The sequence below is a fragment of the Vanellus vanellus genome, assembly GCF_965231255.1.
Source record: "Vanellus vanellus genome assembly, chromosome: 13".
Classification (NCBI taxonomy): domain Eukaryota; kingdom Metazoa; phylum Chordata; class Aves; order Charadriiformes; family Charadriidae; genus Vanellus; species Vanellus vanellus.
Window position 1 is genome coordinate 12651030 of NC_138918.1, and position 12139 is coordinate 12663168.

The following is a 12139-nucleotide window of genomic DNA, read 5'->3' on the forward strand; positions in this document are numbered from 1 at the left end:
AGAGCATCTAGGACTTTTGGATGGCTGCAATGTTTCATAGATGCGTCTCCCCATTCATGGAAAACATTGCACGAGTCTGGATGCTGAACAGACTACCATTCAGAAAGAAGACCAGCGACCCGGATTTAGGATAGCCTGCAAATCCCAAACTGTGCCACAGTCTGCCTTCAGATGTGCTCACACACATCTCACTGATTGCAGTGATAAACATCTGAGGGAGCAGCTTGACTCGGGATGTACAGCAGTGACTTTTATAGGCTCTGCACATGGGCACAGTTCATTTCTGGATACTGCGTATCAGGCGTAGACATTGCATGAAAAAGAGGGAAAAGGCTAAGCACTAGACACAAACATGAGAGGGCTTTAAAAAGCCTGGAAGAGATGGAAGGCTGAACCGTCCATCAACAGACCCGGAATAGCAATAAAACAGATCTTGAAAAAGGCCAAGGACCTTGCAGCTCCCATCTCAGAGAATCTGTGCACGTAGCGCTGTCTACCGCACCAAGAAATCCTCACCAAGGGGGCTGCTTTCTTACATCGCAATTCTCAAAAAGCCTGGCTGTGAGCAAGAGGGATGTGCTGACCTCCACTAGCCCGCGATGGCTCTGCCTGTTGGGATCCCATCCAAGCACTGTAGCCTTCACAAGGACTGGGAGCCTCCTTCAGGCAGAATCCAGCCTTCAAAAAGCAAAATCGAGATGCAGTCAAACTTGCTACCAGTCCAAGAGAAGGCAAAGGTGTAGATTTGAAGACGGCTGAATATTTTCCCTTTTTTACTGGAACAGTATTGTGGTAAAAGTCTAACTTTGGTTGCCTTTAAAGCCGATGGAAGCATGTGAGTGTAGCTCCAGAAAGAATTTGATATTAAGTAAATCATCATTATTTCTGTCTTCCAAAACAGAATACAGGTTAATTAGCACTCTGATGTCTGAACCATCTGCAAAAGATTAGTTAACTAATGAGCCAAAATACATTGCAGCTTCTATGTGGGTACAAGGTGCTAACAAAATAAATGCCTTGCAGTTTCCCTGAGCACAATATCGGCCATATGATTTTTGGGGTCATGTGCTAAGTGTTATGTGTTATCTTTCCTAGGAAGCTTAATTTCAGTTAATTGTCCCTCTCTTCAGCTCACGGGGAGTACACAGAACAAGCTGTACTTCATTTTGAGCGCATTTTGATGAAAGACTGAGAGGTCTGGGGTCCTGAAAGGAGGTGGGTTTTTAACAGGGAACATTTTGTGTTTATTTACAGATCCTAGGAAAACCAACTTGTATTTTAGAGAACTTTAAGGTCAGGATGGCTGCTCTGAAGAACTTGCCCTCCCTGATCTCAATCTCAAAAATCTCTTTATTCTTTGAGTACACTCTCACATGGGATTTCTTAGGTTTTCTTTCCTCTGTTTTGGATAATTTGGCTTTTCCCCCTCTTTTTGATCACCTGTCCAACAGTGGAGAAGCACTCCTGCCAGGTAAATGGATGGGTTTTTCAGCTGCATGACTACCTCGTGTCAGACAGGATCGCACCTTGAACTAGCTGGTGTTGAAAGATGGAATTTCTGCCCTCCCATCATTGCCCTTCTCAGCCATGCCTAAATGCAACTGACTTTTAATGTCTGGAGGCCAAAAGATACTCAAAGCCAGATTCACCTAGGAGGACCAAGCAAACTCTTTTAGCAGCCCAAGAGACCTAGCTGATGGCCTGGGAGGGATGTCTGCACCTGCTACAACGTATAGAATTATTTCTGGACTTTCGTTGTTTTCACTCCTCTGTGGCAACATACTTGCATTTTGTTCCCGTGTAGAAGCAAGAAAAACAATGGCGAACTCTCATTTAACATCTCTCTAGGATCCTTTCCTCATCACCTATCCTAAACGGAGAAAACCCAGGCTAGTTAACATAAGGAACAGGTCGCAGCAAAACCAATGCAGCCCAGCTTCTAAACCACACCTGACCTAAGACAGGTCTGGCTCACATGTACCTCCAAACCTGCCTCAGAGCTTTTGCTCTGTGGATGGAAGTGAGTGAGGATGAAGCCTGAATAAGAGGCAGGTTGACGGCGCTGTACAGATGCCTCACGAATGTCACCTTGCTCAGGGCAACCTCTCATGTGCAGGACCCCAAGGGGAAAACAGACACTACACGGTGACTGTAGGAAACTACTAAGATTAAAACAATTAAAAACAACAGGAACAAAACAAACATAATGGGACAAAAACTGACAGCCACTGTTCCAAAGAAACACCATTGGATGGAAAATCAAGCATTCCTCCTTTGCCATTAGACCCATAAGAAGTTTATTCTACATGCAGCAGGGATGAAAAAGAGGAAGCAGAAAGAAATGTCAGGAATTTTTGGAATCATGCCTAGCAGAGGGATGTTTGGAGCTGCAAAATTAAAATGATTGATGCGATTTTCTTTTTTGTTGTTTATTTTTCTTAGAAGTATGATAAACGGCTCCTTTACATGCCAACAGTTACAAGACAGGTAGGATGTTCCTGTTTGTTTGTTTTCATAATATCAAAATTAGGATACGAGATTGATGTTTAAATCAATCAATAAATAGAATCAGCCCTGTATCCTAATTTCCATATTTGCAAGACAGAAAACAAACACTGGAGAGAGTGCAAAAGAAAACACCTCAAAGCTGCGAGAATATATCCACCTTCATTTGGAGGGCCCCAAGTCATTTCAGAGCCTGAACCCCGCTGGATGCAACGATTGCCTTCTGGACCACCTGCACTGCATTCCTGAGCTTCTCTAAAGATACCGCCAGCAATTGCCGATATGGGCAGTCCTGAATCCAATTTGAGCTGACTTAATAAACATAGTAATCAAAATCCTTGGGCCAGTTGATACATCTTCAATTCTTTGGGTTGGTTTTGGCTCGGGAGCTGTGTGACCAGACAAACGTATCGGCAAATGCCCAGCTGGTTGCTAGTAACCCAGAGACCGTGGATTAAATGTCTTTGCATTGGGTTATGTTAGCAAGCAAGTATAAGGCCACAGGTACGATTTTGGTCAAAATATTTTGATATTCAATAAATAACTAAATCAGTGGGAGCACTGACCGGATCACTTAAAGATATAGCTTCTGAGGATTTACTAGGCCCACGGAAACCTTACGACTCGTATTCCTCATGACTGTAAGGCGAGGGACTTGCGTGGCTGCTGACAAAAGGAACCACACCTCTGACGTGACTCAGATCACCATCCCAGTTCGCAGATTGTGGTAATGCTGCTCTGAGCAGGTCCGTCTGCGTGATACGCTTCGCAGCGGGCCGGCTGGTGTCCAGGAGCATGGGTGCGCACGGCCCAAGCTCTGCTGCTAACTCACATCTGGGTCTGTACTTTTTAAGGGCTCTTCTTTTTAAAGGAAGGTCTCTGGAGATATTTTTCACATGGCAGTAGGCAAAGGCACATGACAGCTGCAGGTCTGGGCTCAGAAATGCAGGATTTTTGCCCCTTTGGACCTGCCATAAATTTGGCACTTGCCAGGATCTGAATTGACTCAGCAAATGAAAATGCACACCTTTTGCAGGGCTTTTTCAAAACTGGCTTCCCTCCTCTCCCAAATAGCATTCCATTTTAGGAAACATCAAATGCTTTCCCCATGAGAACTCCCTCTGCAACCATGGATCCAAGCCGGGGTAATACCATACTCTGCAAAGCTGTGCAGTTCACACGGCACAGGATGAGCGCCCCTTCCGGACAACGCTCTGTGAAACCAATGGTTACACCACAGCAGCCCCCCTGCCATCACCTAACACAGCAGACACATTCATAGCAAGCGGATCAGCCAGGATCCAGTTTCCAAATGCAGGGCTTGAATAATTAGATGCTCCCACCGTTGCTCAATGGGAGCGGGGCATTTTAATTCCCTGCACATCACGCTGAGTTTTCATATCCCTTTCCCTCCGCCTCCCCCACCTCCCTGCCCCAAGCTTTCATGATTAACATGGCAATGGAGATTGAACTGTGTGCATACATTGATTTGCCGAGTGGTTTGGCAAAAGAAAGCAAATCCAAGCTACTTACCTCAGTGCAGACCCCTTTGGTGTTGCAATGCCATAGCCTTTGGAGTCCAAGTTACCTCCCACCTTCATGGTGTCACAGGGCTTCCGCTGCTCAATGTACTCGTTCATGGTGGACTCCAAGAGGTAGGCATACTTCCCTTTCGACTTCCTCACCCGGATCATCCCCTCTTCCGTTGTCCTCACGAAAACGGAGGGTTCGGCTGACTTCATGTATGTCCACATCTTCTCAAACACCGCTATTTTGGATCGCTGCGTGGGACAGCAGAAACCCAACAGAAGCGTTAACAGAGGTTCGGGTGCCAGCTGAGATTTCCAGCTTGGACTAAACACATACTTACATGTCAAATGGGCCAAGGAAGGCAAAGGGGGTAACACTACGTTTATGAACCTCCTTCCACTTCCCCACCAGGGCCCAGCTCAGCCCTATCACCTTGACACGGTAAGGGTAGGATATTTATGAACAGCAAGTGAATCTGCTGATCAAACCAAGGGCAAAGCAAGCTGGAAATCAGGAGATGGTTTCTTTTGGAACTGATCAGACTAACTTCTCAGGAACGTGGGGAAGCACATGTGTGAGTCAGTGTTACAATTGCAGAATATCACGCGTACTGGATGTATCACCAGCCTTCTGAGCAGCACAAGGAAAACTGGAATTTCGCTGTTCTAAGGACAAGCTCAGCAGTCCTAACAGGGTAAAGGGAAGCAACAGAAAAAAAAAAAAAAACAGACCTGTGCTAAGAGAGGATGGGCCTGTAGGACTGGTCAAACAAGGGGCTAATCAAAATATTCGCATTAACATTTCCTTTTTACCCTGAAAAATTCTTTAGTAGAGCCAGCTTCCAGGGTCCCATAGGCGATTTCTGTCTGCTTGGCCAAGTCCTCTGCACTCTCGATGGGAGAAACCATCCTTTCCACGGTGAGGAAGGCAGCCAGGTTAGCTGTGTAGGAGGATATGATGATCAAGGTGAAGAACCACCAGACGCCACCGACTATGCGGCCGGAGAGAGACCTGGACACAGAGAGGAGGGTCAGATAGGTCAGATAGGAGGGGTGCAAAGGTCCAAAAGGTGCAGCTCACTCCTGCAGGCCCATCATTTACCCGTGCATTTACCCACAGTCACATTCTCCAGCCACTTCCAAGGAAGCCAAAGGTCTGTCTCAGTTCTCAACCTACTTTTCAAGGTGTTAATATAATTAGAGGTGGGATAAAAAATTCACAGTGAAAAAAAATCAGCAATAAACTGATTGAATTTGCTTTGATTTTCAATTCCTTTCAAAGTATATGAAAATTTCAATTCCTGCCAAACTATATGAAAATATTAATAATAAGACATGGAGACGTGTTGTAGCATGTACCCCCAGCGGGAAGGAGCACCAGCATGGAGCCAGACCAGATATACAGACCAGCTGGGATCACTAGGTCAGCTCCTCCATCCCCTGAAGTTTAAAATCCCAAACTCTGTGTTTTTCTATAAGACACATTGAAGCTCAGAGAGGAGCTACAGCCTTAATGAATAATTTGCCTACCGACATTCTCTGTTTTGTATTCAGCAGATGGTTAGACAAGATGTTCACAATAATGCCTTAAAACATAGGTATTTTGCTCTCACTGCAATCAAATAGCCAATTATCTGTAACCATTGCATAGCTATAGAGGCAAATAAGTCAAACAGGCATTCATTTATATTAAAATCTTTTCATATAATTTCTAAGAGTGAAAGATAATTTTAGAGTGATGTCAGTATCCATGCATTCATGCATTGTCTGAATTATTTATATTCTCCTTCTTTAAATGCAGAGCACTGTCCCAGACAGAAGGTAACTTACAATGCTCTTCTACAAAGCCAGACAGTCTGGCTAGGGAGGACCTGCCCATGAGAAATACCCTTATTTCTCCATGGGGGACCATGTCTCAGCATTGCCCTTCTGCCGACCTGAGTCACTCCACAGAAATATGGTTTATCAGACTGTAACAGAGATATCCCAGTCCAGCTAAGGGCACGGGACCAGCTCATGACAGCGCGTGCCGTGCCGTGTCCGGGCCTGCGTGAAGCCTTGGGTCCAACTGCTATGGTTTACTGTGGTTTAACACAACTTGACAAACAAACCTGCATGGTCCATCGCTCCATCGAGGGAACAATCACACCCTGATAATCACGGAAATTAGAGCTGGAAGGAGACGAAATCCACATAGCCCGCCAGCTGCATGACTTATCTCGGTTACACCTTTCCAGTTTGTCCGGCCCGATTTTAAACGCTGCTGATGTGAGGGGAGCTGCTCCCGCAGACATCACATCATTCCCCCGTTTAGATCAACCCACCCTGACATCTCTTTAGTCAAAACTCTTTGAGATCACTTCCCAGCAGAAAGCAGGCGTTGCCTTTGCACGGCGACCGAGCTTCCACGCACGTAGCCCACGGGGCAGAGCAGAAAGCACGTGTTTTAATATGTGGAAATAAGACCCATCCCACCACACGTGCTGTCAGCCCCACGCTCCTGAAGAATGGTCACAGCAGCTTTTACCCATGACAGAGAGAAACTGCAGGAAACGTGACTGCAAGGGATTACAGTGACAGAAAGCACAAGAGGTGTATTTTACAGATGTGCCAGAAAGAAATTCTACAGTTAGAGATGGGTCGGGCTTTCCTCTGCACAGGGACCTCATTTTGGAGCAGAGCCTCTGCCCTTCCCTCTGGTTTCTTCTTCCATGGGCTTTGCTGAAACTGGGCCACAAAGTCTACCACACCATAAACCCAAGGTCAGTGAATTACTTTGAAGGATCCACCTTTTGAGGTCTTCCAGGAAAGTCTGCAGGACCCATCTTCAAGGTGATACTACAGAATTCACAAATTCTTTTCTTAATCATCCAGATCTTAAAAACCAAGAAAGGTATGGCAAACGAGTTTTTCAGGTCTACAGCCCACTGGCATGGTTTCCAGCCATAAGCTATACGCTGGTTACCCCATCCTGCAGCGTCTCACACAAACCTCCTCCTTCACTGCAGCAACACGGCTGAGCAGACCGATGGTCCCTCATCCCAGATTACTTTCGTTTTATGCCTCCCCATCACTGCCAGCCAGAAAGGGGATCAGAGGTTTGTTATGGGAGTGCTGGATGCTGTGGGAAAGACAGGCAGATGGGCGCTGTTCTTCTGCCATATCTCTCTAAGAGAGACAGACTCACCAAAAAACCTCTGGAGGTGAGTAGGGACCTCCAGGGATGATTCAACCCATCTATCTCAGGTTGGCAGGAGCTCCCTCTGCAGATCTCCCTTTCTGATGAATTTTGAAGGAACTGGGGTGACTAGGTTGGACCAATCAGCTAATTTTTAAGTAACCAAAGTTAGCGAGACAAATGTGCCCATCACGCTTCCCACCTGTGGAGAACACTCAGCCTACAGGACTGTCAGTGCAAATGACTTTACCTTTTGTTTCATATTTGGAGAGGGATCGGGGAGGGAGGCAGCTATGGATTCAGCTTGCATGTCTTCAGATTGATGGGAAGAGGAAAAAATACCTGTCTTTAATTAGTCTGGATGATGTACGCTCAGGGAAGGAAGCGCTCAGAAAAGGCACAGAGGCATTAAACAAAAGTAACCGGATAATGTCAAATACAACAATCTCTGCTGATGAAGGCCACTTTGAGCTGGCAAAATCCATTTGCATGGCAAATAATCACATTCATCTCCAGCTGCAAATTATACAGCCTTTCCTTCCTGACGAAGCTGGGATATTTCTGCGACTCGTTTCAATCCCTTCAGCGGCAGTCAGCCGGATTCCTGCCTCTAGACCCTCGACGTCCTGGTGATATTCATTACCGGCTTATCCCATGGGCGCTGCCTGCTGCGAGCTGCAGATGGCTCACGCTTCCCGGCTCCGCACCTGGCATCGACTGCACGAAAAAATACCTACGGGGTACTGAGACTGGGAGGTAAGAAGGAGGGCTGGGGAAAGAGGGAGAGGGGGCTGTAGCCTCTTTCCCATGGGAGCCAGATGGGACAGGACTGCACGTCTGCATCGTGCACCAGTGGCATCTGGGCTGTCTCTGCTGCTGGTGCTGGCCACTTCTCCTCATGACATGAGATGCTGTGAGGACGTCAGTGCTCACCCTCATAGACAGTGGAGGAAAGGAGAGGAGATAAACAGTTTGTTATTTTGCTGTAACTGCCAGCACAGTGAGGGCTTCACATGTATGATGTTTTGTTGCAGGCACCGCTAATGGGCAATGTCTGCCCTCATTGCCAGATTGACTTGGAGCTAGAAGCTGTGAATCTAAACTGCTGTAAACCCACTGCAGAGAAACCACTCAGCAGACAGGCTCTACAGGACATCACCCTTTCGGTCCATGGTTGGGCAGCATCTACCACACAGGAGCGCTGGCCAGTGACGGGAGGTTCGGGGAGGCTACTGCAACACAATAAAAATTTTACCAACAGTCACAAGGAAGCATCACACAAGCAGATGCGACCCCGTGTGACATCCCCACGGCTCAACAGCAGTGAACACAGGTTAAACAGGAAAAGTTGGATTTCTCTGGATAACCACGTTGCCTATTTAGATTTTGAGCCAATGCCTGTTACTGCTTACCGGAAGCAAATGGTTGGAAAGACAATATCCATTACGGCCTCGTTCTGTTACTTATGTAGACCAAGCGGGAGAGCAGCAGTGCTACCATCATGGGACGCATTTGCAAAAGTGCCTTTGTAATTTAGGAGATAATGTCCCATTTCTAGAAATTACTTCGATACTTGGGAGCTAAAAGCCTGGTCGAAAGCCAGCGGGACTTAGTGTTATGTTTATGCTCTAGTAAGAGCAGTCACAGAGGAGTAGATATACCCTGTACTTTTAAGTCACTTTGAGGTTTTGAAAACCTCACTCCGCAGTAGATAACAGAAAATGACCTTCCACTTGACTAACAAATGTTCTACAGCTCGGGCCCTACCAAAGGTCATTTCTCTTCCCTAATGGGCAGTATGGGGTTTAAAGCCTCTTGTATTGAGAATTTACACGTCCCCGTACCCGTTCAAGCACAACATGAAGGCAATCAGCTCTCTGCTGTGTGGAAACGAGTTTGTGACTCGGTCCTCTGCAGAGCTAAGGTGAGATGGAGCACACTGGTTAGTACTTTAAAGATAGGCCAAGGCTTGGATATTTGGATTTGCCTATTTGACCTCTGGATTTATTCGCATCCATTATCATAGTAATACTTGCAAATAAAAGGATCTAAAAAAAATCAGAATAAAATAAACAAGGGTAACGGTGAAAGAGGCTTTAACGAACGGCTAATTCTGGGACGCAGAAAAAGATGAAATCACTAGATAGGCTAGATCGTATGTTTTTCAACCTGTATTATTCCTTCTGCACCTACAGTATTTCCTACACAATCCAAATTAAGAGCTCTTGGTTTCTTCTTCTAGTCCTGTCTGTGCTGGCTAAAATCACCCACCCAACGCTCCTCTCGCTGACTTGGGGTTCTGCCTGCCCCCCATAGAACAGTAGCAGGAATGGGGGGCTCCTTTCCAACATTACCCTTGCACAAGTAAATAGTAAATACTCTGCCCTCATCACCCATGGTGCACAAGCTACTTAAAATTAGAGCTGGCTGGGAACCGGAATTTCAGTGCTGCGAAAAATTCTGAAATTGTAACCGAAGCCTTAATATTCTCAATCGGAATGAAAAGATAACAATCACAAAGGTACTCTACAAGTAGCGCTCCGAAAATGGTTGGTTTGGGTCTGTCCAAGCTTTGCATTTTTCTATTACTTAATGTTTCATTTCTGGAAGGCTAAAAGGTATAATTTTAATACGGTAAACAATTTTGTTTCTGCTTTCTCATTACAAATAATTTTCTTTCATCTTTTATAATACATTAAACCCTTACCTACCCCATGAATAATTTAAAAGATAATTCTAGAATGTGCTATTTTATATCTGCCTAATGGAACAACTGCAGATGACCAAGCTGAAATTAACAATTTTGATTTTCTCACTTAGATGACTTTTTTTACCTCTCCTTGCGAAAGCAATTGCATTTTGCCACTAGAAAACAGAGAAGAACTGTAAGTTCCCTTTGTTCCCATTAAGTGATTTTTTTTTTATGTTCTAGCCTTAGCATTGATGGATTCTTCACAGAAAAAAGAAAATCATGCAGCTATAATCTCTTATTTCTTAAAACAAAATGCAATCCTTGATCAAACAATTTGCTCTTTGATCTTATCCCTTACAGAAGGGAGGAAAAGCTGACAGGAGTTTGTCTCTGCTTTGCCATCTTATTAGGAGAGCATCATACACTTTTGCAAAAAAATATTAACGAGATCATCAAAAAATATACAAAGTAAACCTCATTGGAAAGCTGTTCAAGCAGCATCTCAGTTCTCTCCCACTTCTCCCCTCCCCAAATCCATTTCTTATGGAGAATTACACCTAAACTGACAGTGTTTTAAAATTAGAAGCGCAAATCTGGGATTCTAAAGCCATAGTTGCTTTGGGAGGATTTCCCAGATTTGCTGTTAAATTCAATTCTAATAAAGGCTCACTTAGTCAACTGACATATTTGTCACTGAATGAATTTATGCAAAACTGTTGAAAGAAAAGCTCCGATATGCTTGTTCTACTGATTGTGGGTCAAATCCACTTTTGGTCTTCTACCCACACAGATCCTCTGACCTCCGACACTACTCTGCTAATTTGATACTGACTCTAGATAATTTCATGGGTCTATCTGAAGGCTGACTTGGTAGTGGCTTAGTTGCAAACATTTTGCTCCAGTTTTGGTCTTATTTTAAACAAATTTTCAACATTAAACTCTGTCAATGTAAATGAGCTTTGATTTTTCTGTGTGTCACAGACCATCTGGCACGATTGGTCTCACCACTTTATCTCCGACCTTGACATGAACCCCAGATTTGCTTGAGAAGTCTGTGAATAGTCACAGATAGAGGAACAAACTTAGCATGGGGATGTGGCGCTGGGAACAGCTCTGGGTGAATCCATCACGCACATGCTGCAAAGCTCTCATCCTCTTACGCTCTACTATGCCATGGACAGTTTTGAATGAGCTACCAACTGTTTTTCATGAACTCTGAGCGATTATAATGCAAGTTTCTCTATGATCTATTATTAGTTTTCTTGCCGTTGTTAGTTTGCATTTACTTGTTATTGACTCCTGTGACCTGCCCTCCCGACTGCAGTGCTGGGCTTTAGCAGAGAGTGACAAGAGAGCCCTCACAAACACAGAAGTAAGAATGGTTTCTACTGACATTCCCATTCACCTCTCCCAGCGGTACAAATTCCTTCTTCAGCTCCCCTCACAACTTTTCTACAGAGGTAACAGCTATATATTTTGATTCCCTGTGGGTAACGTTAACCAGTGAGACAGGGTAAGAAAGCTGCGGGTGCACAGGCACTGGGAGTCCCATGTTATTTCTCCCCTGCTTTGCTTTCTCTAATTTTTGTTTCAAAAAAAAAAAAAAGAAGGAAAAAAAAATGAAAGCTACTCAACTTTTCTATATAGGCTGCTCTTTCTCACATTTTCAGGCAAACCATGCCAGCTCTTCCGACCCCCAAAGCCATCACACTGGAAGGAGGCGATACGGATTGCAGAATCTCAGCGGAATTCCTTTTACAAAGGGGCTTCGGGGTCACTTGCTGTGTAAATATTGCAACAACTGAACATATTGTCTGTAAATATGCAGAATCTCCCAGATTAAATGGGAGGGTGTATATCTGTGAGGCTTTAATTGTAAGTCACAGTTTATTTACTGTTTCTTTCTGCCTAAGCTAATGGCCTTGGACAGCAGTATATGGTCCCTCTCCTATGGTTTCACCTCTTCTTTTGTAGAATATGTTGGCACTTTTATCTTCTGTTTTCCTTTAATGGGCAAAACTTCTTTCTAAAATGAGTTTTCCTGCTTAGTCAGAAATGCATCGTGCCACCTGTGGTTCTCCAGTCATTGGAGCTTGGATTGCTGCAGTGCTAAGTATAAGCATGACTACATGGAGCTTCTACATGCTGTTTTCAAGACATTCACTTAACATTTTGACAGGCAAGAAGTGCCTAATGGTCTAAGCAGAGGACTAGAATCCAGCTCTTTTTTTTTTT

At 44.7% G+C, this 12139-nt stretch overlaps 1 protein-coding gene across 4 annotated transcripts in view; it reads right to left on the reverse strand.

Moving 5' to 3' along the window:
• The window catches only part of GRIA1 (glutamate ionotropic receptor AMPA type subunit 1), a gene marked incomplete at both ends in the record, with an annotated part of 124178 nt that overhangs the window by 11877 nt on the left and 100162 nt on the right, over positions 1-12139 (reverse strand). For all 4 annotated transcript variants that reach the window (XM_082490086.1, XM_082490085.1, XM_082490083.1 and 1 more), the window contains 2 exons: positions 4039-4286; positions 4848-5046. In XM_082490086.1, the coding sequence (XP_082346212.1) occupies positions 4039-4286; positions 4848-5046 (447 nt within the window). The remainder of the gene's footprint in view (positions 1-4038; positions 4287-4847; positions 5047-12139) is intronic.